At 39.3% G+C, this 27,586-nt stretch overlaps 1 protein-coding gene across 1 annotated transcript in view; it reads right to left on the bottom strand.

Moving 5' to 3' along the window:
* The window catches only part of LOC126199303 (transient-receptor-potential-like protein), a 212,081-nt gene that overhangs the window by 115,841 nt on the left and 68,654 nt on the right, over positions 1 to 27,586 (bottom strand). Inside the window, exons 10-12 of the mRNA XM_049936138.1 lie at positions 12,398 to 12,653; positions 3,729 to 3,862; positions 3,259 to 3,382 (exon numbers count right to left, since the gene is read on the bottom strand). Coding sequence (XP_049792095.1) covers positions 3,259 to 3,382; positions 3,729 to 3,862; positions 12,398 to 12,653 — 514 coding nt within the window. The remainder of the gene's footprint in view (positions 1 to 3,258; positions 3,383 to 3,728; positions 3,863 to 12,397; positions 12,654 to 27,586) is intronic.

The raw sequence follows: 27,586 nt of genomic DNA, 5'->3' as shown, positions 1-27,586 counted from the left end.
TTTATATCAAGAATGGAATTTCATTAATGCCAGTGGTGAATTGCTTCTTGAAGGACTTAGTGACCATCAGGATGAAAGAGGGTAAGGAAGTAAACACAGAGGAATTTGTGTTGGCCTTAGTGTACCTTCCTTAGGAGGACAGTGCTTTTCCTTCCCAAGTAATGAGAAGATTGGTAGACAGCTGCTTGCAGATGAATGAATGACTGTTGATTCGTTGTGATGCCAATGCTCACAACCTGGTGTGGGAAGCAGGAACACCAACAGCAGAGCTGAGTACATAACTGAATACCTATTGGGAAGCAATTTAGAAATCTTGAATACTAGTCTTGAACTTATCTTCAGGAATAGAAGAAGAGATGAAGTAACTGACATAACTTTTGGGTGCATCATAGTGGTTAGTTACGTCAAACAGTGATATGTGGCAGTGGAGCCATCCTCACCTGGCAGGGGAGCCGTCCTCACGTGCCCACATGTATAATAATTTTGGCTTTGAAGTGGGTGTTACACAGACCATGGCTTATGGGAATCCAAGGAAACAGACTAAGACTCATATAGGAAAGATCCAAACTCACACTTATGTGAAGTTAAAACTTCGATAAGAAATCCAGTATATTTAGAGGAAATGGTAGATGAAGTAATATCTGGCATGATGACCTCAAACTTGAAAAACTGTCCAGCAATCAAGAAGTGCACAAACAGGATTGTACTAGGAAGCAGGTAAGAAGACTGTTTAACTTTGCAAGAAGGAAAGGCTAATAGACGAAATATCAGAAGGCCCTTGCCAAATACAACCATGCAATTAACCAGACATAACTATTGTCCTGGAAGGTATTCTGTGAGGAAGTGAAAGGTACAACTGTCAAGGCCAGAAGACTGAACAAAATGCTCACAAGAATACAAACAAATCCAGGAGGCACTCTAAGGAGGGAGGATGGTGGGTGTAAAAGGACAAGATGATGGATGTGCTCCTCAACATTCTCTTCAATCAGTGCACAGTGGCAGATGACACACATCAAGATTCAATTCCTCTGAGTTACTAGTGTATAGATAACCAAGGGGTGATTTGGAAATCTGCCAGAAAATGTGGTGACTACAAGAAAATTCAATAGACTGTGGGAATGTTTCAAATGTTCAGATCACCAGGCCCAGATGGAATCTTTCCAGCTTTACTGCAACAAGCAGGACAGGGATTAATACAACTCCTATGCAGCTGTTCAGAGTCAGTCTAGCAGCAGGAGTCATTCCTAATGCTTGAAGAATAGTGAAGTTTGCTTTCATTCCAAAGCCGGTGAGAAGTGAACATACCAATGTTAAGGATATGAGATCAGTCAGTCTGTCCTCCTTCCTTTTAAAGACATTAGGAAAATAGGTCAGTGTACATGTTAGGAAAAGGAGGTTAACTAAGGCTTATCTACATGAAAACCAACCCACATGTCAGTCAGGAAAATGATGCAAAATAGTGCTTCACCCACTTGTTGAGAAATTGGAAAAAGCTATACACTTTTTGGGAAACTGCTCTCTGCATCTTACTGGATATTTAGGGGACTTTTAGTAATATAACCTTCAAAAACATGGTTAAAGTTGCAGAAGAGCGGAACATTAAGACCGTGGAGTAACACCATGCTGAGTAGACGAAAGGTAGAAGCCACCATGATGAATGGACAAATGGTGGTCAACATCACCAGAAGGCATCTTCAAGGAGGAGTTTTGTCCCAACTATTATGAAACATAGATTGTAGAGGGTACTTTTGACAAGGACATGCAGATGATTTACTCATAGTAATATCTGGCAAATTTGCAAGTGCCAGTAGAACAAGGGCACAATTTTCTCTGAAAATTGTGCAAGACTGATTTATGAAACATAATCTAAGGGTCAGTCTCAGGAAAACTTTCATAGTACCATTCACAATGAAGCATTTCCAAAACACATCATTAATCTTAAGCTCATTGATGAAATTCTATCAGCAGAGGGGATAGTGAAGCACCTAGGAGTAAGCCTGGATGCAAAGTTACTATGGCTTCTTCATATAAACAATGTAAGTTCCAAGGCAAAAAGTGCTCTTATGTGCACTAGAGGGGCCTGTTGTAAAAACTAACATTCAAGTCCCAGAAATATATATATTGGATATACACTTCTATAATAAAACCTATGATAAATTATGGGGCTGTAGTATGGTGGAAGAAAATAGAAGTGTCTGTTCAGAAGCTTGGGAGGTGTAGAAATTGAGATGCCCAGCCATAACAGGTGGAATTAGCAGTGCAGCCACTGTTAGGATGAAGAGCATGCTGAACATGCCCCCATTACATCTGGAGGTTACAGTGGTTGCAGCAGCAGAGACATACAAGTTAAAAACTGGAAACCTTTATTGTATCCAGAACCCAACACTAATGTAATGAATGTGATAAATAGAATAATGGTTGGGGAAATGTCAATTGACAATGCAATAGCTTCCAGTTGCTTCAATAAACCTTTCAGTGTAACAGCTGGAAGCAGGGAGCAGTGGGAGAATGAACCACAATACTGTTCAGGAGACACAGTCTGGTTTACAGATGGGTCAAAGACAGACACAGCCATTGGGGGAGGCGTATATGGGGTACAGTATAGACTAGAGTTAGCATTCTCTCTAGGGAAGTTGGTAACAGTATTTCAGGTAGAAGTATCCATTATCAGAATGTGTGGGGAGCAAAGGGTTAAATAAGCTGTTGTTCTGTCTATCTGATTACAAGCCAAATCAAATCAGTAATCATTATGAATGTGTGCTGTAGCACTTTTTATGTACACTTTATAATGAAAATCAGTTTAAATTCCAATGGAAGCAAATTTGTTGAGAGCTAATTACCGTGTTAAAAATGATGAAACCTGTCACTATAAAAGGCAGGTCCTGTTTTAATTTTAATTGTACAAACCATCTGAGCATTCATTAGCCTAGTGTCTCACTTCTGTACTTGTGTGCACTAAAAATACAGAGAATGAATATTGTGTCTGCATTTTGTGAAGGAGAGAAGGCCTGCTCCCCTCACAACATTCCTCCTTGTTGAAGCTCTGTGCACTGGATGAAGCGTGCTTTCTTCACTCACTACATCTCCTTCCCTTAAATAACACAAGTTAAAGTGCGTGCTTGTATTTCTCACCTCTCTCTCTCTCTCTCTCTCTCTCTCTCTCTCTCTGTGTGTGTGTGTGTGTGTGTGTGTGTGTGTTGGCTCTAACGCAGCTAGTTAGCAAATGATCATAGTTTTTTGTTTCAATAAGGAACATACTTTCCAAAACTCCTCCATTTCATGCATGAATCACCATTATTTTCCCAGTCAGGTAGACCTCCAGGCAGGTGGTAACATTTCTGTCTCTCTAGTTCAGCAAAATACCATAACAGCTGGTTCAGACCTTTAAAAAGTAATATACATCATTTTCAGAAACAAGCACTCAACAATGTAAGGCAGTCATGAGAAATTTAAAAAAATGTTTCAGTAATTAAGTGAACTGTGTGAACACTATTCTTAGTCCAGTTGAAATTCTAATGATGATAGATCATTATGTAATCATGAGAATTAGAAGATTGGAGCTTTTATCAGTTTTGTTTTAATCTGTTAATAATATTCATCTACTTTCATGCATGGCTTGTGCAAATTTCAGCTTGTACTTTAGAGAAACATTAAATGTTTAAAATAATATTATTTCTTTCATTAAATGCATTTATTATCATCATTGATTGTTGTAAAGTGTTACTTACCACAGGCAAAGGCGAATAGCACCAAGCTGTATATGAAGAAAAACTTTACAATGTCAATGACCATTCGTCCGAGGGATATCTGAAGGGGTCCAAGATGAGGGTTGATTGAGAACAAGTGAACCAGTTTCAAGGCACTGAAATAAAGTTGATTTTGTGTTAGAAATGATATGCTGACTTGTTTTAGAAGATAAACTTTAATGTATTTAGGTTCACCATGCCAACAATTAACGTCTATAAAAATTGCAACATCGAGAAAGAATATCTGAAATGCTTCCAAACTCAGAAGGTGCATAGAACAATATGTAAGAAATGGCTCTGAGCACTATGCGACTTAACTTATGAGGTCATCAGTCGCCTAGAACTTAGAACTAATTAAACCTAACTAACCTAAGGACATCACACACATCCTTGCCCGAGGCAGGATTCAAACCTGCGACCGTAGCAGTCGCTCGGTTCCAGACTGTAGCACCTAGAACCGCATGGCCACTCCGGCCGGCAATATGTAAGAAACAGGGGATTGAGGTTGCAGGGGTATGACATACCCATAGGCCAAGTAGCATCCTTTCTTTTGTTTTTGGAAAGGTTGATGTTACACCTAGATCATATATGTAAACCCATTAGGTTTTTCAGATATGCAGGATGGGTACTAAGCCAATTGACTTACAGATTTAGATAGGTTTTCATCAAAAAATAACGGAACACTTTATATATGTGTGTCAGTGGAAAGTTCATTGCTGTAAATAGTATGCCTGCCTCCATGGTCTAGTAGTGTCGCTAGCTTAAGTGGAGATCCCAGTTTCAATTCCTATTGATCACTTTGGATTTATCTCTTCTGGGAAAATGTGGAATGAGATCCACTCACCCTCATGAGGCCAGCTTAGAAGCTAGTTGAATAAATATGCAGCAATATTTAACACATAAAGATCTGAAGTGGTGTCCAGTCCAGAGGTGTGCTATAGATGTCATGTCCACATAAGCATAATTGAGTTAGGAAGTTTAATCAGTATTCATATATCACGTTATACCAGTGTTGTGTACAAAATAAAAAAAGTAATTTATACATATAAACAACAACTCAAAGAAAAAACTGTATGTACTCACACATTCATAAACATTTTTTTTTTAATAGTGACAAGTGTTGTCCCAAGGAAATCAGCACATACAAAAGTGGAGATGGAGTTTTCATTGATAGAATCTTATTGTAGTACAAACTTCTGAAGTTGTGTGCACAGAAGAGTATTGTTTTATGAAAAAGTCAGCACCAAGCTACTAAAAAAATTGATACAAGTTATCACATATCATGAAATTTTCCCTCTAACGTGTAGCTCTCAAACAAACGAATTCAGGTACTTATTATACACATTGGAATACCCATCAACATTACCGTAGCATGTCACAGAGGAGCCAAAACAAAATAGTGCAGTGCATTGATGAAGTGGAGTGTCATGCAATAATCCATTTTCAACAGCAGCTGAAATGTTGCAATCCAGACAGCTAAAGAAATCATCAGGATTTGCCTGAGACAGCCAAAACATTTCCACTGCTGCCAAAAACAAATTACTGCATGATACTCCTCTTTATCAGTGCACTATGCCATTTTGTTTTGGGTCATTTACCAGTGTGCTGCAGTAGTGTAGTGTTGTGGTTTTAATGTGTACCAGGATTGCAGACAAGTACATGGAAATTAGCCCTTGTATATACTCTGCAAACAGCTGTGAAGTGCATGAGAGATGATACTCAACATCGTACCAAATGTTATCTTCTAGATTCAATCATATATCGAGTGCAGAAAGCTTATCTGCTTAAAATGACTATTCATGCTGTAATTAGTCTAATCTGGTGTTTGTGGACTCTACAGGAATGAAGTATATTTCTAGATTCTTCACTTAGTACTGGTTCTTGAAACTCTGTAGGCAGACTTTTTCAGGATAATTGGTGCCTATCTTCAAGGATCTGCCAATTAGGTTTTTTAGCATCACTACGACATTCTCTCACAAGTGAAACAAACATGTGATCATATAGTGCTGTTTTCATTTGAATACATTCAATATATGCTGTTAGGCCTTATTTATTAAGGGGCTCACACCCTTAAGAAATATTCAGAGATGGGGTGCATAAATATTTTATAAGCAGTCTCTTTTGTGGACGGACTATACTGTCCCAATATCATGCCAATGAATCAAAGTCTGATGCCTACTTAAAAAATGACTGAGCCTATGCTATCAATCGATTTCATATCCATACAGATTATTATATCCAGGTATTTGCATGGGTTAACTGATTCCTTACTCAATGATATTGTAGTCATTGGTTACTATTTTATATGTTGTGTGAAGTGCCCAGTTTTACATTTGAAGCAGGTTACCAATCTCTGCACCACTTTGAAATATTACCAAATCTCACTAAATATTTGTGCAACTTTTTTCACATAGCACTTCACTATAGATAAGTGCATCAACTACAAAATGTTCTGTGTTATGATTAAGATTTTCTATGAAATCATTATTGTACCAGATGAACAGAAAGAGCCCCAATACACATCCCTGTGGCCTCCTGAAGTTACTTCTCTTGTGTCGATAACATGCTGGGACCTTCATCCTAGAAGTCCTTGAACTTTCTCTTTAGTTCTCTGCTTGAGTTTTCTTTCTCATCCTTCAAACGCCTATCATATATCTTTATTTAATACACAGCTCTATCCTTCCCAAAAATTTACATTTTTTTAAACATATGCTACATGACTTGAACACACTATATCACTTTGTTATTATTATGCGCATAAAGCTGCTATCCAACGCTCTTCTGATTTGTTTTATTTTTGTTGTTGTTGTTGTTGTGGTCTTCAGTCCTGAGACTGGTTTGATGCAGCTCTCCATGCTACTCTATCCTGTGCAAGCTTCTTCATCTCCCAGTACCTACTGCAACCTACATCCTTCTGAATTTGCTTAGTGTATTCATCTCTTGGCCTCCATCTACGGTTTTTACCCTCCACACTGCCCTCCAATACTAAATTGGTGATCCCTTGATGCCTCAACACATGTCCTACCAACCGATCCCTTCTTCTAGTCAAGTTGTGCCACAAACTTCTCTTCTCCCCAATCCTATTCAATACTTCCTCATTAGTTATGTGATCTACCCATCTAATCTTCAGCATTCTTCTGTAGCACCACATTTCAAAAGCTTCTATTCTCTTCTTGTCCAAACTATTTATCGTCCATGTTTCACTTCCATACATGGCTACATTCCACACAAATACTTTCAGAAATGACTTCCTGACACTTAAATCTATACTCGATGTTAACAAATTTCTCTTCTTCAGAAACGATTTCCTTGCCATTGCCAGTCTACATTTTATATCCTCTCTACTTCAACCATCATCAGTTACTTTGCTCCCCAAATAGCAAAATTCCTTTACTACTTTAAGTGTCTCATTTCCTAATCTAATTCCCTCAGCATCACCCGACTTAATTCGACTACATTCCATTATCCTCATTTTGCTTTTGTTGATGTTCATCCTATACCCTCCTTTCAAGACACTATCCATTCCATTCAACTGCTCTTCCAAGTCCTTTGTTGTCTCTGACAGATTTACATTTGTCATCGGTGAACCTCAAAGTTTTTATTTCTTCTCCATGGATTTTAATACCTACTCTGAGTACCTCTCTTCTATTTTCCGTAGGTAAAAGCAAGGTATTTAGGAGAATGTGTATATCTGTAGTTTGGAAAGTAGAAAAGAGACATTGGCAGATTGACACTTTTACCAATATCTAGACGTGTGCCTTGACAGATCAGTTGGTAAAAGCATGATCCACAAAAGCTAAGGATGTGGATTACGTCCTAGCCATGCATATAGTTTTAATATGGCAGTAAATTCCAGTTCAGAGTAAACTCCACTCCACATGTAACAAAGCAAGCTGGAACTCTTCCACCATCTATTGTTGCACTCCTATTAACAACTGTATATATTTTTCATTTTGTGTCTAAGTTATCCATATTGTTTATATAAAGCATATGCCCAAATCTGTACCGAGCGAGGTGGCGCAGTGGTTAGCACACTGGACTCGCATTCGGGAGGACGACGGTTCAATCCCGTCTCCGGCCATCCTGATTTAGGTTTTCCGTGATTTCCCTAAATCGTTTCAGGCAAATGCCGGGATGGTTCCTTTGAAAGGGCACGGCCGATTTCCTTCCCAATCCTTCCCTAAGCCGAGCTTGCGCTCCGTCTCTAATGACCTCGTTGTCGACGGGACGTTAAACACTAACCACCACCACCACCCAAATCTGTCAGAATATTACTCAGACCATATTCCATGCAGATTCATTATTGAGATGATATTTTTCAGTATGTTGATTACAGTGATGTGTTTAGTTCTACTGGAACTATATTAATCAAAAGTAATGGATAATTGAAATTATCATGTTATGGTAGATGTTGACTGAGCTAATTAGTGGCTTAGGAAATATTATTTATTTATTTATTTATTTATTGTTCTGGTGATCCATGTTGTGACAATATCACAGGATATGGAACATGTCAAAAATCTATTGTAGTACATAAAAACAAAACAAAATGATTTCATATTACAGTAAGCAGTAACTTAGGTTCTATTACAGAAAATCAAGTTTGAGAGATAAATAAATATTACAAAATAATAATTGTAACAAAATAATAAGTGTACAAAATAATAGAAATAAAGTAATAATAAAAATAATAAAAAATCAGCACACCATTTGAAAGCTCTGACTTCAGACTTTACAGTTAAGTTATTTTAATTTTACAGAAAATTGTTAACTGAACAGATTATTAATATTGAATTCCAGTCAGACTCAAAATTACTGTGGCCTTTTGTGTCATTATACCTATATAAATCCCAAGTTTACCATTATAGTTTGGTTGCCACAATCTTTCTGGACCAACTGAAACCCTTCATTTATCAGTTGTCACAAATTAGGTACTTGCATAAATTATCATAATATCAGATCTCTAAACTGTACTTGTAAATAGGTAGTTCCCAGTGTAGACACACAAAATAATTCTGTCATCTTTTGTAATGTATTAACTAGATATTATGAGGGTGGTTTGAAAAGTTCTCGGAACGGAATAGAAAAAAAGAACTTACATCACTGAAACTTTCATCATGGAAGAGATGGAAGTCTGACAGAGCCATATCAGGTGAATAATGTGGGTGTGGCAACAATTCATACCTTAGTTCATTTAATTTTGCCATGGTGATGGCACATGTGTGTGGGCGTGCATTGTCTTGATGGAAGATGACTTTTTTCCTTACTAAACCCAGCCTTTTTTCACATATCTTTTGTTGCGATTTATCCAGGAGGTTAGAATAGTATTCTCCAGTAATTGTTTGCCTAGTGGGGGATAATCTACAACCAGAACCCCCTTCGCATACCAGAACACTAATGCCATGACCTGTCCCACCGAAGGAATTGTCTTTGCTTTCTTTGGTGGCAGAGAATCAGCATGTTTCCACTGCCTTGACTGTTGTTTTGTTTTTGGGATGTCGTAGTGCACCCAAGTTTCATCTGTGGTCACAAACCAATGCAAAAAATCTTGTTCGTTTCTCCTAAAATGGGCCAAACCTTGTTCCAATATGTCCGTTCTCATGTGTCTTTGATCCAGCATCAAGAGTCGTGGCACCCATCTTGCAGATAAATTTTTCATTTCTAATTCTTCAGTTAAAATGTGATATACCCTTTCAGATGACATCTGGCTAGCATGAGCAATTTCACGCATTTTCAATCGGCGATCCTCCGTGACTATTTTGTGCACTTTTCCAATGATTTCTGGAGTAGTGGCACATCTTGGCCGACCACTGCGTGGATCATCATCTAAGTTCTCCTGACCAAATTTAAATTCATTTGTCCGCTTTTCAACAGTTGAATATGAAGGAACAGAGTCCCCCAGTGCATTCAGGAAATCAGCATGAATGTCCTTTGCTTTTGTACCTTTCTTTATGAAGTACTTAATCACTGCTCGAATCTTTTTTTTTTTTCTATCTTCACAAATCGCTATGCAGAAACAACAGAGCCACATCACCACCACAGTTCTCTTTCAAGAGCATTGACGTGGCACGTGTTTACAGGCAACAGTCCAATGAATTTCCCGTGAACAACTCGTTGCGCTAGCGCTGACCTGTTCTGATGATTCCGAGAACTTTTCAAACCACCTACATATATAAACCAAATTATTGTCTGGACATATAGCTCAATTCTAATAAATTTCAACTGTTCATTTTTTATTTTCCAAAATCCAAAAATATTCATACATAAGTCTTTAAATAGCTTGCCCTCACACAAAAATATTTAGTCTATGGCTAACCATTACCATGTTAACATCGGTGTCATGAGGCCACGTTGAGTAATCTCATGAGTGATATCTGTATACGTGAAGTGTCCATGGTGAGGCATTACCATGTTAACATCATGTAACAAGCTTGTTTACTGCAGTCATTCATCTCTGTGTCAGTATACCCAGTTATAGAGTGAAGTCGATACTTAGAAGTCAATCTGTTGACATGCCTATGCAATTTTGTGCTCATCAAATCAAATGCTGCAATGAAATGTACAAATGTTTGTTTTAACTGTCATTCCTGGAACAATTCATTCATCCCTGTCATTTCTCTCATCAATAAGTAAGTATGTTTGAAATATCTTCATGAACCTTTTTGTTTGTTGTGAGCAAACACTGTGTTTACGAGACTGTACTTCATAAGTATGTTTTTAGACCTATACCACTGTGGGTGTTTATGGTGAATTATGGAGAGAGCTGTGCTCAATTGACTGTTGTTATAAACTGTAAGATTTGGAGTAAGGAGATTTATGATAAATTTTATGACAGAAACTGTCACTTAACCAGAGGACTAGCCTGATTTTTGTAAATAGTATAATTAAGAAACTGGTCATCATTCCAAAAGATCAGTTCAAGTTTAATGTGGGAATAAGTGAACCTTAAACAATGGTGTTGCATCTATCATTGTTTAACAACATTTAATCTCCAAAGAAGTTTTCAGTTTTGAGACAACAAACTAATGTGCTACCAAGAACAAGAAGATGAGCCTTGAACCAGGTTAGTACCATGGCACACAGTAAGATTTATTCTACATTAGTTAACTCTTTTTTAATCATTTAAGATATTTGCTACTTTATCTGCTTCTCAGTCCATGAGTTGCAGTTCATCAAGGAATTAAACACTATCATATTTTAAAAACAATAGTGTAAGCTAAGTAGGAACTGTTTTATCTGATTGGAAAACATTTATATGTAATTATATTAGTTGAATATAATAGAGGGAAACATTCCACATGGGAAAAATATATCTAAAAACAAAGATGATGTAACTTACCAAACGAAAGCGTTGGTATGTTGATAGAGACACAAACAAACACAAACACACTCACAAAATTCAAGCTTCGCAACCCACTGTTGCTTCATCAGGAAAGAGGAAAGGAGAGGGAAAGACAAAAGGATGTGGGTTTTAAGGAAGAGGGTAGGGAGTCATATGTCTGCTTGTGCCTGTATATGTGCGGATGGATATGTGTGTGTGTGTGTGTGTGTGTGTGTGTGTGTGCGAGTGTATACCTGTTCTTTTTTCCACCTAAGGCAAGTCTTTCCGCTCCCGGGATTGGAATGACTCCTTACCCTCTTCCTTAAAACCCACATCCTTTCGTCTTTCCCTCTCCTTCCCTCTTTCCTGATGAAGCAACCATGGGTTGCGAAAGCTTGACTTTTGTGTGTGTGTTTGTGTTTGTTTGTGTCTCTATCAACATACCAACACTTTCGTTTGGTAAGTTACATCATCTTTGTTTTTAGATATAATTACATTAGTTAGTTTTTTAGTTTATTGCATGGTACTTTGATCATGATTGCAACTTTGTGATACGATGTGCAGTGAGTCAGTTCTATAATCACAGCATGTCTTCTCAGTGGAAAATATGGAACAAGCTGACTGTTTGCTAATGCCAATGTCAACAACATTTTTCAGTAGTCAGTTCTACAGGACCACAAATCAGTGTTTTCATGGGTGTGGTTGTCGAGCCTGGTGGTCTAGTGGTAAAAGCACATGCCTGGCAGCAAAGAGGTTATGGGATTGAATCCCAGTTGAACCATGCAAAATTTCTGTCAACCTTTAATCTAGCCTTCACTGCTCAGTGATGTGAGGAATTTCCAGGAACGACATGTAGTTGAATTCCAACTTTCACCAGGGTTAGCTTAGGGGGATACAATTTGCTGAAGCAATTTCCGATTGAAAGACTTATGCCTGGCCATTGAGCCACACAAAATTATTGTTGTGGATGTGGCTTCATCAGTGGATTTTGTAGACATACAATTAACAGGAAGAAAGTATCATTCAGTATCTTAAGTGATACATGTGTCATTTGCACTTTGACATTATTTTTTGTTTTGTAATGATTAATTCACTTGAATTAGTAATGTGAATTTTATAAAATGCCCTGTGGTTTGCCTAAACACTGTTGTAAAGCATGTGACAGAAGAATTGTAGATACAGATGTGGTATACTAAAAATCTTTTCTGTTACATCTTACGGAAGAGAAGGCAAAGTGGTAGGAATTTAGAATAATGTTCACTGATTCAAGAAGACCATACACAAGTTATTCATTTGTTTGCAATTTCCGAAAGAATTTTAATGATCTTACCTAAAAACATTGGCAGCTGCAAAGAGACCTTCTGCAATTAATTGTGGATCAAAAGCATCCCACTGCTCACGAGGTATGTAAGCTGTTGCAGGATCATGAGCAATCTCTTGTGATTGCTGTATATATGCTGCAAACCGCAATACTGCAACTGCCACGTAAAGTGAGTTCCTGGTGAAATCTATGAAATTCCACATATTGCGCAGATAATCTCGTAGACCTTCCACATATATCTCCATGGTTTCTTCCCAGATGAAACCTACAGATATAATTCGATATTAATGATACTGTAATGATTAAAAAAAGAACAATGTGCTTCTATTCTGGACCAAATGGTTGACATGGGAGGAAATTAATTTAGGTCATAAAAATCAAAACATATCAAAAGTGGATTCTATTAAATGGCTATTATTAAATCAGGATAATTTGTCTTGAAATATACAATGTGACTGCATAGCAACTTAATTCTGTAACTTTGCATTGTCAGTACAGACATTATCTAGTACTACTCACACACAGAAAAGACATACCACAGTTATTTTGAATTTTTATAAGGTGTGGGACTGCTTTTTGAGAAATTTCAAGACACATTTTGCTCATTCTGAGGCTGCAGAAAGAAATCATTATTAACATACGTATTGCACACCTAAGGGATTATGTCATTCATTACTTAAAAACCTGGTATTATTACACATTTCTTTCCCTCTACATGTGTGGCATTAAATTTCTGCTTTCAGAAAGAGAATTACACAAGGGAATCCTTTTGACCATTCATATAACACAAGAAAGAAAGGTTAGATATATGTGCTAACTTCCTGATGTATGAAAATGAAATTCTACAACAGACTAAGATGTTCTGTGGGACCATGTGAGTCAAAGCTGTTTGGCCATGGGATATAATTCACAGAATGCTGATGAAAATTAAAAATAAGAAAGAATGACCATTTGCAGCAGTACATACAGATAAATAACAAATAAAGGTCTTAAACTGTTGCAGTGATTTCGTGTACAGAATAAAAGAAGTTTGCAAGAATAAAAGGTGTGTGCCATGAGAAAGCCTTTTAACTTTGATATGAAGATCTAGGATTTATCAATTTTTCAGTTCAGCAGGAAGCCTACTCGAAATGGAACTTGAGGAATTTTACACATCTTTCTTTAGAATATTTAGTTAAGTGTTATCTAAGTGCAAATATTTGTGTTATGTGTTCACTAGGTGAATGCTGCAGTTAAGCACAGTCAATGAAGACAAATGCAGGAGGGAAGTGCATGACCACAATCTACCCTCCCCTCTTTTACACCACCCAGAACACAGTTCATCTATTAATATGGCTCTATTGCGCTTAGATGTGGTATGAACACTTAATATTTGTTCTTAACCACTTCATTTAATAGTAAACATTAATTTTATACCGTCAAAGCACTATTTTTAATCATCTGTGCATTTTACACCCCCTATAATGTGGAAACTATTGGTCTTAGGGAATTTAATGTAGTCTAGTTTTGTACTGGGATATATTATCACTAGAAGCAGCAGTTTTTTTGTTATTGAAGAAAACAGAGAAAAGGTGAACTTTAAACAGCCCCCAACACCAACACTCAGAGCTTTAGTATGTTGCTCATGATATTCCATCCCACCACTGTTCAAAAGTACATGATTTTTCCCCTAAGTTTCCTGTACCAACTGATCTAGTTTCTTGCAGAATCGGTTTGTGTTATGAACCACAAATCCTATAAGAGAACACATGCGTATGGGTGACATACTCAGAATTCTGAGACACTGGAGCCAAGACCTGCATGAAAATTGTAAACTGACTCCACAAATTACTGGGACTGCCTTTTTCAGGGCAAAGAATAATTATTCATGCATGCACACAGTTGCTCCAAAACAGAATTTCATAGGAAGTGGTAGAATGGAAGTAAGTGAAGTACAGGAGTTTGCATTTCAATGTCAGAGATTATTCTTACAGTGAGGATAGTGACATTTGTTTTATGAACAAGATCCTAAATGTGATATGACCAAGAAACGTTTTCATATCTCTGCAGATCTAAGAGTTTAAAATTTAGTTGACCTGTGATAACAATTTGCTTTCACAAGAATCCTGTATCAAAAACTGTATGCACTGTGTTTTGTTATAGTTAAATAACAGTCTGTATTTGTTAATGGTTGTAGTAAGTATTCCAGGAAATATCCATCCTTACAAATGAAACATATGTATTCGTGTTCTAACCCTGAACACAATAAAAGACATGGTTTAAGAAACCAACTATTTATAAGTCACCATGACGGCATAAGTACAATGCAGTACAGAGAACATGCACAAGAGTGCCAGATGGAGCTGGTACATCGCTATGTATGAAGCATTTGCCCATCAGGGGCCACTTGCTGGTATCTTGTGGGGATCCGGAGCAGCTGAACAGCACACTACTCAAATGAATGCATGCATTGTCATATGCATTGGTAGTGGTTGTGCAGGTGTAATAATATACTGGTTCTACATCTACATTTATACTCTGCGAGCCACCCAACGGTGTGTGGCGGAGGGCACTTTACATGCCACTGTCATTATCTCCCTTTTCTGTTCCAGTCGCGTATGGTTCGCGGGAAGAATGACTGTCTGAAAGCCTCCGTGCTTGCTTGAATCTCTCTAATTTTACATTCGTGATCTCCTCGGGAGGTATAAGTAGGGGGACGCAATATATTCTATACCTCATCCAGAAACGCACCCTCTCGAAACCTGGCGAGCAAGCTACACCCAATGCAGAGCGCCTCTCTCGCAGAGTCTGCCACTTGAGTTTGCTAAACATCTCCGTAACGTTATCACGGTTACCAAATAACCCTGTGATGAAATGCGCCGCTCTTCTTTGGATCTTCTCTATCTCCTCCATCAACCCGATCTGGTACGGATCCCACACTGATGATCAATACTCAAGTATAGGTCGAACGAGTGTTTTGTAAGCCACCTCCTTTGTTGATGGACTACATTTTCTAAGGACTCTCCCAATGAATCACAACCTGGTACCTGCCTTACCAACAATTAATTTTATATGATCATTCCACTTCAAATTGTTTGGCCTCGCATACTCCCAGATATTTTACAGAAGTAACTGCTACCAGTGTTTGTTCCGCTATCATATAATCATACAATAAAGGATCCTTCTTTCTATGTATTCGCAATACATTACATTTGTCTACGTTAAGGGTCAGTTGCCACTCCCTGCACCAAGTGCCTATCCGCTGCAGATCTTCCTGCATTTCGCTACATTTTTCTAATGCTGCAACTTCTCTGTATACTACAGCATCATCCGCAAAAGCCGCATGGAACTTCCGACACTATCTACTAGGACATTTATATATATTGTGAAAAGCAATGGTCCCATAACACTCCCCTGTGGCACGCCAGAGGTTACTTTAACGTCTGTAGACGTCTCACCATTGGTAACAACATGCTGTGTTCTGTTTGCTAAAAACTCTTCAATCCAGCCACACAGATGGTCTGGTATTCCGTAGGCTCTTACTTTGTTTATCAGGCGACAGTGCGGAATTGTATCGAACGCCTTCCGGAAGTCAAGGAAAATAGCATCTACCTGGGAGCCTATATCTAATATTTTCTGGGTCTCATGAACAAATAAAGCGAATTGGGTCTCACACGATCGCTGTTTCCGGAATCCATGTTGATTCCTACAGAGTAGATTCTGGGTTTCCAAAAACGACATGATACGCGAGCAAAAAACATGTTCTAAAATTCTACAACAGATCGACATCAGAGATACAGGTCTATAGCTTTGCGCATCTGCTCGACGACCCTTCTTGAAGACTGGGACTACCTGTGCTCTTTTCCAATCATTTGGAACCTTCCGTTCCTCTAGAGACTTGCGGTACACGGCCGTTAGAAGGGGGCAAGTTCTTTTGCATACTCTGTGTAGAATCGAATTGGTATCCCGTCAGGTCCAGTGGACTTTCGTCTGTTGAGTGATTCCAGTTGCTTTTCTATTCCTTGGACACTTATTTCGATGTCAGCCATTTTTTCGTTTGTGTGATGATTTAGAGAAGGAACTGCAGTGCGGTCTTCCTCTGTGAAACAGCTTTGGAAAAAGGTGTTTAGTATTTCAGCTTTACGCATGTCATCCTCTTTTTCAATGCCATCATCATCCCGGAGTGTCTGGATATGCTGTTTCGAGCCACTTACTGATTTAACGTAAGACTAGAACTTCCTAGGATTTTCTGTGAAGTCGGTACATAGAATTTTACTTTCGAATTCACTGGACGCTTCATGCATAGCCCTCCTTACGCTAACTTTGACATCGTTTAGCTTCTGTTTGTCTGAGAGGTTTTGGCCACGTTTAAATTTGCAGTGAAGCTGTCTTTGCTTTCGCAGTAGTTTCCTAACTTTGTTGTTGAACCACGGTGGGTTTTTCCCGTCCCTCACAGTTTTACTCGGCACGTACCTGTCTAAAACACATTTTACGATTGCCTTGAACTTTTTCTTTAAACACTCAACATTGTCAGTGTCGGAACAGAAATTTTCATTTTGATCTGTCTTCTATTACTCTTGCTAAACATATAAACCTTTCTCCCTTTTTTTATATTCCTATGAACTTCCATATCCAGGGATGCTGCAATGGCCTTATGATCACTGATTCCCTGTTCTGCACTTACAGAGTCGAAAAGTTCAGGTCTGTTTGTTATCAGTAGGTCCAAGATGTTATCTCCACGAGTCGGTTCTCTGTTTAATTGCTCGAGGTAATTTTCGGATAGTGCACTCAGTGTAATGTCAATTCATGCTAAATTAGTTCTTATTGATTGTGTGTTCTTCAGTCCACTATATAACTTTTCTGTCTTACCTTACTTGGCTTTGAGTTTAACTAAATAAACAACATACAGTAACTCAAAATATGCTGCAGCAGGTTAGCACATCTTGCTCTTGACCCCTTCAATTCTGAGCAAATGTTTTACTCTACGTGCCTTGTTTCAAGTGCATCTTTCAATTCTCTGTTAAATTCCCCTCACAATATTGCATTCCACATATTATTTTCATTCACTTCCTCACCCCTTTCCATAAAATTGTCTTCAAATTTGTTTCCTTTATGCATTCCTTCTGCATATGCCTTCTACCTTTCAGTTTTTCCTTTTTTACTTAGTACTCACTTCCCATCTAAGTCTTGTTATTCATAGACTTGCTTCCCCTTTCTCCAAAGGGTCTTTTTTTCCTCCTATGTATGGCACATACCTTTCCTCCATTCATATTTATTTCTATGGCTTTGCATTTCTCTTTTAGCAATTTTGGACTGCTATATGCATTGAAAGACACATGCAAATAGAAGTAGTTCTGTTAATTCAACATTGCCATTTGCAGTCTATGGATTACCTGTGGATACATATCATAAATAAATCTTCAAAAAGTAAATACCTTTTGAAATGTATAATACTAGACCCAGCATTGAACCCTGTCTAGAACAGTTATGACCACCTTGTCAAAGGGATCCTCCTCCCCTCCCCGAAAACCATCCGTTGCAGACATTTCAAGAATTCCTCACATCCAGTATTGCCTCCCAGTCCTCCTTGAAGAACATCCCAAGAACCCCCAACATCACCCCAGCTGAATCCCGTATGTGGCAGAAGGACTGCGTCAACTCTCCGACACCTCAACCTACAAAGCTGTTACCCAGGATCCCATTCCCTCCATCCAGACTGAGCTGCAGAAAATCCTAAAAATCCAAGGTCCCTCTCAAGGCCTCACAACAGCTACTCAGCCTACTCACTCCACCTGAGCTATGTACCCCTACCTTCTACCTATTACTCAAAACCCACAAAGAGAACCATCCTGGCCGACCCATTGTGGCAGGCTTCAAAGCCCCAACATAACATATCTCAGCTCTGGTAGACCAACACCTCGAACCTATCACCCGCAGACTCCCATCCTATATCAAAGACACAAACCACTCCCCTCCCACCTGAAACCTTTCTTGTCACCATAGATACTACATCCCTTTACACAAACATCCCACATACCCATGGTCTCTCTGCCCTTGAACACTACCTCTCCCAACACCCACCCGAAGATCTTCCAAAAATCTCGTTCCTTATCACACTTACCAACTTCATCCTCACCCATAATTACTTCACTTTTGAAGGCCAGACATACAAACAAATCAGGGGAACGGCCATGGGAACCAGGATGGCTCCGTCCTATGCCAACCTCTTCATGGGCCGCATGGAAGAGGCTTTCCTGAAGACCCAACAGCTGTTTCCCCTGGCCTGGTATAGGTTTATAGATGATATCTTTGTGGTCTGTACGCATAGCGAAGAAACACTCCGTAATTTCCTCCATAACATCAACTTCTTTTTGAATCAGAATTTCACCTGGTCCTTCTCCAAAACCAAAGCCACCTTCCTGGATGTTGACCTTCATCTTGTTGAAGCCTACATCCACATCTCTGTCCACATCAAACCCACAAACAAACAACAGTACCTTCACTTTGATAGCTGCCATCCATTCCACATCAAATGCTCCCTTCCATACAACCTAGGTATGCATGGCAAACGTATCTGCTCCAGTGACGAATCCCTCAACAATTTCACTAATAACCTGACCAGTGCTTCCCTCTCCCACAACTATCCTGCAGACCTTGTCCACAAACAGATCTCCCGAGCAATACATTCCTCTCCATCCCACAACAATGTTCCTACCCCTAGACCACACAGAAGCATCCCCCTTGTCACCAAATATTATCCTGGACTCGAATACATCAGCAAATTACTCCACCAGGGATATGACTTTCTCAAGTCAAGCCCTGAAATGAGATCATCCCTTGACAATATTCTCCCCAAACCACCCAGAGTTGCCTTTCGTCACCCCCCCTAATCTCCGTAACATCCTTGTCAAACCATACAATATTCCCAGACCACCTTCTCTACCCAGTGGTTCCTACCCCTGTAACCGAGCCTGCTGCAAAACCTGCCCCATGCATCCCCCCACAACCACCTACTCCAGCCCCGCTACTGGTAAAACATACACAATTCAAGGCAGGGCTACATGTGAAACGACACATGTCATTTATCAGCTGACATGCCTGCACTGCACAGCCTTTTACATTAGTATGATGACAACTAAACTGGCTGAGCCCATGAGTGGGCACAGACGAACTGTCTGCCTAGGAGATGTCCAATACCCAGTAGCAGAGCTTGCCCTACAGCTTAATTCTAAGGACCTAGGAACCTGCTACACCGTACGTGCCATTTGGCTTCTCCCACCCAGCACTAGTCCCTCAGAACTGCGGAGATGGGAACTTGCACACCAACACATCCTTTCATCCCACCATCCCCATGGACTGAACCTACGTTAACCAGCATCACTCCCATTTACTCTTCAGTTTTCTCCTCTTTCCCTTTCCTCTTTAGCCATTCACGCATATTTTCATCCTACATAGTTGTGTTTATCTTTATACTATATACCTCTTTACTTCTGTATGCATACTCTTTGGTTTGAAGCTGGCAAAGTACTTACAGTAGAATATCTTTGGCTTCCCTCTGACATCCATGCCTCCATGTTTGCTACCCTCCCTGTTTGCCTTTCCCCTGTTGCTTCATAACCTGGGTTGTGAGTAACTGAATCCACTTTTCCTTCTTCCCCTTTTTTCCCCTCTCTCCTCCCTGATGAAGGAACAAAGTTCTGAAAGCTATGATACATAAGTTTTCTGTTCTGTTTTGTGTATCTATCGGCTGTACTGAGCTGAGGTAAGTACTGGCCAGCCCCTCTATCTCTTTGTTAGTATTTGTTTCACATCTTTATATGAGATTTTCCAGTAATCATTTTGAAATTGAAGATACATCAGCCAAATTATTCTCCAACAATGCTAGTCCTCGCAGCTCAAAAATAGAAAATGTTAATATGATACTAGTAAAGTGCAGGAGCATCCATGGCAGGGTCCCATAATTAGTATCAGTTATGAAAGGTAAAAATACCCAGAGGGTATTAGGAACAGAAAGCTGGTTGAAACCATAAGTAAATAGCAACGAAATCATAAACGCAGGCCAAAATACTTCTTGTAAGGGTACGTTAGATGCCAGTTTATTGCAGTAAAAAATGCAATAGTATCTAATTATCATGTATTCCAAATGTGATTTGTATCTGGATGAAGTTAAACAACAAAGGTGGATAAATATAGTAATTGGAAGCTTTTATAGGCTGTCTTTGTCAAAACCTGTAGTGGCAGAGCACTTCAGAGAGAACTTGCAGAATTTTGTGAATGAGTTTCCTGACCATGCTATTGTGATAGGGGTGACTTCAACTTGCCAGGTATAGGAGAGTCATGTGATCAGAACTGGTACCAGAGACAGTGATTCAAGTGACATTGTTCTCAACATATTATCTGAAAATTACTTACAGCAGATAGAAGATCAACTGGTGAAGGTAACTTCTTAGGTCTCCTAGCAACAAAGAGACATTAACTTCAGGTTACCTTCCATTCAGAAGGTGGGTGCACTCAGCGACTGTTGTGTGGCTTATAAATTATAGAGTGTAGCAATCAATCATCCTTTTTTAGATTTTATTACACAAATCCAGATTTCGGCAAGTGGCTAGCCATTCTCAATGCACTATTTTCTATTCTCACTGCATGTAAGTCCCTGTTGTTCCCTCAGTTCAAAGAAATGTGACTGATGCCCAAACCACAGGGACTTACATGAAACTTTGTGGCAGATTAAAACTGTGTGCCGGACCAAGACTCGAACTCGGGACCTTTGCCTTTCGCGGGCTAGTGCTCTACCAACTGAGCTATCCAAGCATGACTCACGCCCCATCCTCACAGCTTTACTTCTGCCAGTACCTCATCTCCTACCTTCCAAACTTTACAGAAGCTCTCCTGCAGCCCTGCAGAACTAGCACTCCTGAAAGAATCTGCCAGGAATTTTCATTTCAGCGCACACTCTGCTGTGCAGAGTGAAAATCTCATTCTGGAAACATCCCCCAGGCTGTGGCTAAGCCATGTCTCCGCAATATCCTTTCTTTCAGGAGTGCTAGTTCTGCAGGTTTGCAGGAGAGCTTCTGTAAAGTTTGGAAGGTAGTAGACAAGGTACTGGCAGAAGTAAAGCTGTGAGGATGGGGTGTGAGTCGTGCTTGGGTAGCTCAGCTGGTAGAGCACTTGCTCGCGCAAGGCAAAGGTCCTGAGTTCGAGTCTCGGTACGGCACACAGTTTTAATCTGCCAGGAAGTTTCATTTCAGTGCACACTCTGCTGCAGAGTGAAAATCTCATTCTGGAAACATCCCCCAGGCTGTGGCTAAGCCATGTCTCTGCAATATCCTTTCTTTTAGGAGTGCTAGTTCTGCAGGTTTGCAGGAGAGCTTCTGTAAAGTTTGGAAGGTAGGAGATGAGGTACTGGCAGAAGTAAAGCTGTGAGGAGAGGTCATGAGTTGTGCTTCGGTAGCTCAGTTGGTAGAGCACTTGCCCGCGAAAGGCAAAGGTCCCGAGTTTGAGCCTCGGTCCAGCACACATTTTTAATCTTCCAGGACATTTCATTTTAGTGCACATGCTGCTGCAGAGTGAAAATCTCATTCCAGGGACTTACATGCATCGAGAATAGAAAATAGTGCATTGAGAATGGCTAGCCACTAGCCAAAATCTGGATTTGCGTAATAAAATCTAAAAAAAGACGACAGATTGCTGCACTCTATAATTTATAAGACCTGAACTTTTTGAATCATTTAATGTCAAGGATGGTATCAGTGATTATAAGCCTGCAGTAGCATATTTGACTACAGGTATTACGAGGAATGTTAAGAAAGGAAGGACAATAATTTTGCTTAACAAGAATGATAGAATACAAATTGCTGAGAGTCTGAGTAGTCAGCATCAAATATCGATCGAGGAATGTTAAGAAAGGAAGGACAATAATTTTGCTTAACAAGAATGATAGAATACAAATTGCTGAGAGTCTGAGTAGTCAGCATCAAATATCGATTTCTGAGGGTGAAGATTTGTACCAAAAACGAAAAAAATTGTGAAGCATCATTTAGTATGCCTGTTCTGAGACCGAGCGAGGTGGCGCAGTGGTAAGACACTGGACTCGCATTCGGGAGGACGACGGTTCAATCCCGCGTCCGGCCATCCTGATTTAGGTTTTCCGTGATTTCCCTAAATCACTCCAGGCAAATGCCGGGATGGTTCCTCTGAAAGGGCACGGCCGACTTCCTTCCCCATCCTTCCGTAATCCGATGAGACCGATGACCACGCTGTCTGGTCTCCTTCCCCAAAAACCAACCAACCAACCTGTTCTGAGCAAGGTCTTAAGAAATGGAGAGCCCTAGCATTGTTTAACAGCTGTGTTAGAAAACTGCTATATAAACAAAGAGAGCATCACAGATTCAAGAGAAGTCAAAACCTAGCTGACAAACAAACACTGAATGAGGCAAAAATATGTCTAAGGAGAGCAATCTTCAGTGATTCTGAAAGAAAAGTTTTGCTGAGCAATCTGTCTAAAAACCCTAAGAGATTTTGAGCCTGTGTAAAAATCAGTAAGTGGATCAAAATGATGTATTCAATCATTCAGTGACCATACTGGCAACAAAATGGAAGATGACAGAGAGAAGGCTGAATATTGCATTTGGTCTTTTGAAATTGTTTCACCACAGAAGATAGAAGATCATAATGTGGTCCCTTCTTACAATCATCATACAGACTTTGATATGGCAGATATCAAGATAGGTAACTGTAGGTAACTGTGGAAAAGCAGCTACAATCACTTAGTAGTGGAAAGGCAACAGGAGCAGATGAGACACATGTAAGATTTTACAGAGATTATGCCAAAGAACTAACTCCCCTTCTAGCAGAAATTTTTTGTAGGTCACTAGAGCAACCAAGGGTACAATATTCAAAATGTGAAGCCTGCCAAAGATATCAGCTAAATAGGGCAACCTTGATAACCACTGATCATCAGTGAAAAAATTCTTCGTATCCTGAGCCAGTGATTCTTGATGTATTATGCAGTGTGTGTCAGATGCAACTTTCTTCATCTTTGCTGTCTGCCCTGTTAAGTGAATATGTTGGCTTGTCTCAATTTGTACAAACACCAACACATTTTTGCCAAGGAGTACACACAGTTAACAAATAAAGGTCAATCATACTGAAAATGTTTTCTGCAGTAGTGTTTGACTCAAGCATTTTGCCCTGTATCTTCATCATAATCAAAACCTATAAAACCGAGTAACTGTGCCATATTCATGACATCTGTACCTTCGTCTAATTGAAGAGCAAAATAAGTGTACTCTTGTGATTGTAATGTTTCTTAAGTTTGGAAAACATGTCTTCATTTTTCCTTTTGACTGCATTATTGGATAACAGAACTTTTTGTATTTCTTTGGCTACTCCTTTATGCTGGGTAAACATTTAACCATGGTTTATTACATGTCCCAGTATTCCATTGGTGCCATCCTGTCCCATCAGAACTTGGATGGCACCAAACAGCCCTTTGTTTATGCATCAGCTTTCCACTGTGCAGCATGATTATTGACACATGGAAAAGGAGCATTTAGCTATTATTTTTGGAGTTAAAAATATGGTTCACACATTGTTGGTTATTTTTGCTCTTGAGGGACCCCCAGGACACTGGCATTTGACAACAGTTGGCAGTTTGTGTCATGGGAGTTTGAAGACTTTTCATTTGCAATGGTATACAGCATCTGACTACTGCTTTGTTTCACCTGCCTTTTAACTGAAAGTTGGAGTGTTTTGTGCATACATATAAGACCAAAATGAAGAAGTCTGTGTCTGTCATTTCCTGTCATGGTGGCAGAGGAGGCTGGCAGTTGTCGTCGTGAGTATCCGTGCCGACTATGTGATTAAGCGGTGTTGTCACCCTGTGCAGATCCTAGAGATCCAGTTACAGTTTTATGACCACTACTTGTCCAAACAATCTCACATGCAGCTTCAATTTCTTTCTCAGTCGATTTGTCTACTGTGGCAAATACACCACCGGCATTGCCTAGCCTGTTGTTTTGATATACACTTCAATTTTCCCCAAAAGTCTCAGTGATATTAATTTCAGGTTTCAACCAGCTTTGTTCCTAGTATTTTGTGAGCTTCACAGTTTTCAGCAGCCATTCAAAGTCTGGAACTTTTTTGTGAATATTTTGGCAGTAAATACAAGGATTTTAATACTCTCACCTGTGGCAGGCATTTTTTTGGATCTAGAACTGATATTTCTGGATCTCCTACAGCTGTTGTTACCTGAACTGGATGGGGAGTCACCTACTCTAAAACACCTTTCTGTACACCCCACACACAGTCAGCTACCTAGGTAGCAACCTGTGACATGTAGTGCACATCTTACCCCTTTAGGGGGACCCTACAATTCTCAACTCTATGGTGCAAGTCTAGAAAGTTGCAACCTAGCTTATTATAGAACGTTTGAAGGTTCTGGTTCAATCCCGTTACTTGACACAGAACCATGAGGTCACTGTCAGTTCTGGGAACAATGCTGCAAATTATGAGCTTCATAGAAACATCATGTCTTCTCAATCTTCTCTGCAAGTTGCTGGAATGATCCAGGTATGACCTTATAACCCAGGTGACAGACATGATTTGTTCCAATATGCACTACAGTCTGTAGTTGGTTACACACTGTTCCCCCCAGTGGTGGTCAGATAGCTTCTTCAACATGTTGGATGAAGCCCCAAGTATAAACACTGAATGTACCTGATGTTCCTTCATGTCCCTTGCTGTGACTTCCCTATGGGTACCATTATTCATCATATGTTTGAACAGCTGTCAATTAATAGACTCCTCATTTGCCTCCTCATGACACTGGGCAAAGCAGATTTACCAAACGGTGAAGTGAGATCCAGTGGCTCAGTTTTAGTTTCAGTGGAAGACATCACCTTGAACCTGTTGGTTAGGGGGATGCTCTGTGAGCAACATGCAAGAAGGCATCAACATGTCTCCATGCCCTACAGGAATATGAAAATCTCTTCTCTTTAGACCTGTAAAATGTACAAATGCTTATACTTCCAGCCATACCCTGTCTCCTCTTCTGGCTTATCAGAATACACAGTAACTCATATCCCTCCTCAACCTTAATGCTCTTGTCTTAACAACATAACAAAACACTCATTCCTTTCAGAGCAAAATCATTTCTATCCCACTCTCATCACTCAGTTGGTTTTGTGAAGTTCTTTTTGGTAGCCAGAACCTGACTTCGGAATGACCCTCCCTCCTCATTATGTCAGAGAACAGGCTGAAAGACAGTTAATGGCATACCTACTGAAGCAAGTATAATGTATGCCTTTACTTCCTGTACATACTCATTACCCTATTACAGTCTTCTTTCTAACCAGATCTTCCTCATGTCCCTATGATCTTAGCTGTTGCAGTCTACGTAAATTTTCCTCTCTCAGAACTTGCTGTATCAGGAAGTATCATCTTATTCCATGTATAAATAAGTTTGCAGCTGCCACTATCATTATTATTATTATTATTATTATTATTAATATTATTGTTATTAGTGGCAGTAGCAGAAATAGAAGTACTGCTAGTATTAACTGTATTAGTTCTAGTCAGTATTATTTAATCACATTAATTCTAGATGCATTCAGGTCATATATAATTCTGTAAATACAATTCTATTACTGTTTGTCATATTAAAGTTGTTGTTATTTCTTAGTTAACAATGATGTAAATAAACATTGCGAGTGTGAAATCCTGATCTTATTTAAGAGAGGGGCTGAAGACCCTAATGCAATCAGGTTAAACAAAAAAATAAATAAATAAACAACAGCCTGCCTTATGATTTCGCTTTGCTATATTTTCATTTCCTTCCTTACATTTACTCACAGGAAATTCTTTTTGCTACCTAAATAATAAACTGGGTTTGATAAATATTTTCATTCACTTTTCTATTAGTGCAAAATATTTTCCACATTTCGCAGTTAACTCCAGTGACACTTTAAGAGAAGTTTCCTTTTGCAGACTTCCTCTGTTTAATAGATAATTGTATATTTATAAACTTGTAGCAAAAGAATAATGTGCTTGTTGTTGTTGTTGTTGTTGTTGTGGTGGTGGTCTTAAGTCCAGAGACTGGTATGATGCAGCCCTCCATGCTACTCTATCCTGTGCAAGGTTCTTCATCTCCTAGTACCTACTGCAACCTATATCCTTCTGAATCTGTTTAGTGTATTCATCTCTTGGTCTCCCTCTACGATTTTTACCCTCCACGCTGCCCTCCAATACTAAATTGGTGTTCCCTTCATGCCTCAGAACATGTCCTACCAACCGATCCCTTCTTCAAGTCAAGTTGTGCCACAAACTTCTCTTCTCCCCAATCCTATGCAATACCTCCTCATTAGTTATATGATCTACCCATCTAATCTTCAGCATTCTTCTGTAACACCACATTTTGAAAGCTTCTATTCTCTTCTTGTCCAAACTAGTTATTGTCCATGTTTCACTTCCATACATGGCTACACTCAATACAAATACTTTCAGGAACGACTTCCTGACATATAAATCTATACTCGATGTTAACAAATTTCTCTTCTTCAGAAACACTTTCCTTGCCATTGCCAGTCTACATTTTATATCCTCTCTACTTCGACCACCATCAGTTATTTTGCTCCCCAAATAGCAAAACTCCTTTACTACTTTAAGTGTCTCATTTCCTAATCAAATTCCCTCAGCATCACCTGACTTAATTTGACTACATTCCATTATCCTCGTTTTGCTTTTGTTGATGTTCATCTTATATCCTCCTTTCAAGACACTGTCCATTCCGTTCAACTGCTCTTCCAAGTCCTTTGCTGTCTCTGACAGAATTACAATGTCCTCGGCTAACCTCAAAGATTTTATTTCTTCTCCATGGATTTTAATACCTACTCCGAATTGTTCTTTTGTTTCCTTTACTGTTTGCTCAATATACAGATTGAATAACATCGGGGATAGGCTACAACCCTGTCTCACTCCCTTCCCAAACACTGCTTCCCTTTCATACCCCTCGACTCTTATAACTGCTATCTGCTTTCTGTACAAATTGTAAATAGCCTTTCGCTCCCTGTATTTTACCCCTGCCACCTTCAGAATTTGAAATAGAGTATTCCAATCAACATTGTCAAAAGCTTTCTCTAAGTCTACAAATGCTAGAAACGTAGGATTGCCTTTCCTTAATCTTTCTTCTAAGATAAGTCGTAGGCTCAGTATTGCCTCACG

The sequence above is a fragment of the Schistocerca nitens genome, chromosome 8 (genome assembly GCF_023898315.1).
Source record: "Schistocerca nitens isolate TAMUIC-IGC-003100 chromosome 8, iqSchNite1.1, whole genome shotgun sequence".
NCBI lineage: Eukaryota > Metazoa > Arthropoda > Insecta > Orthoptera > Acrididae > Schistocerca > Schistocerca nitens.
The sequence above is the reverse complement of the archived record's forward strand: the minus strand, read 5'-3'. Positions and strand labels throughout refer to the sequence as shown.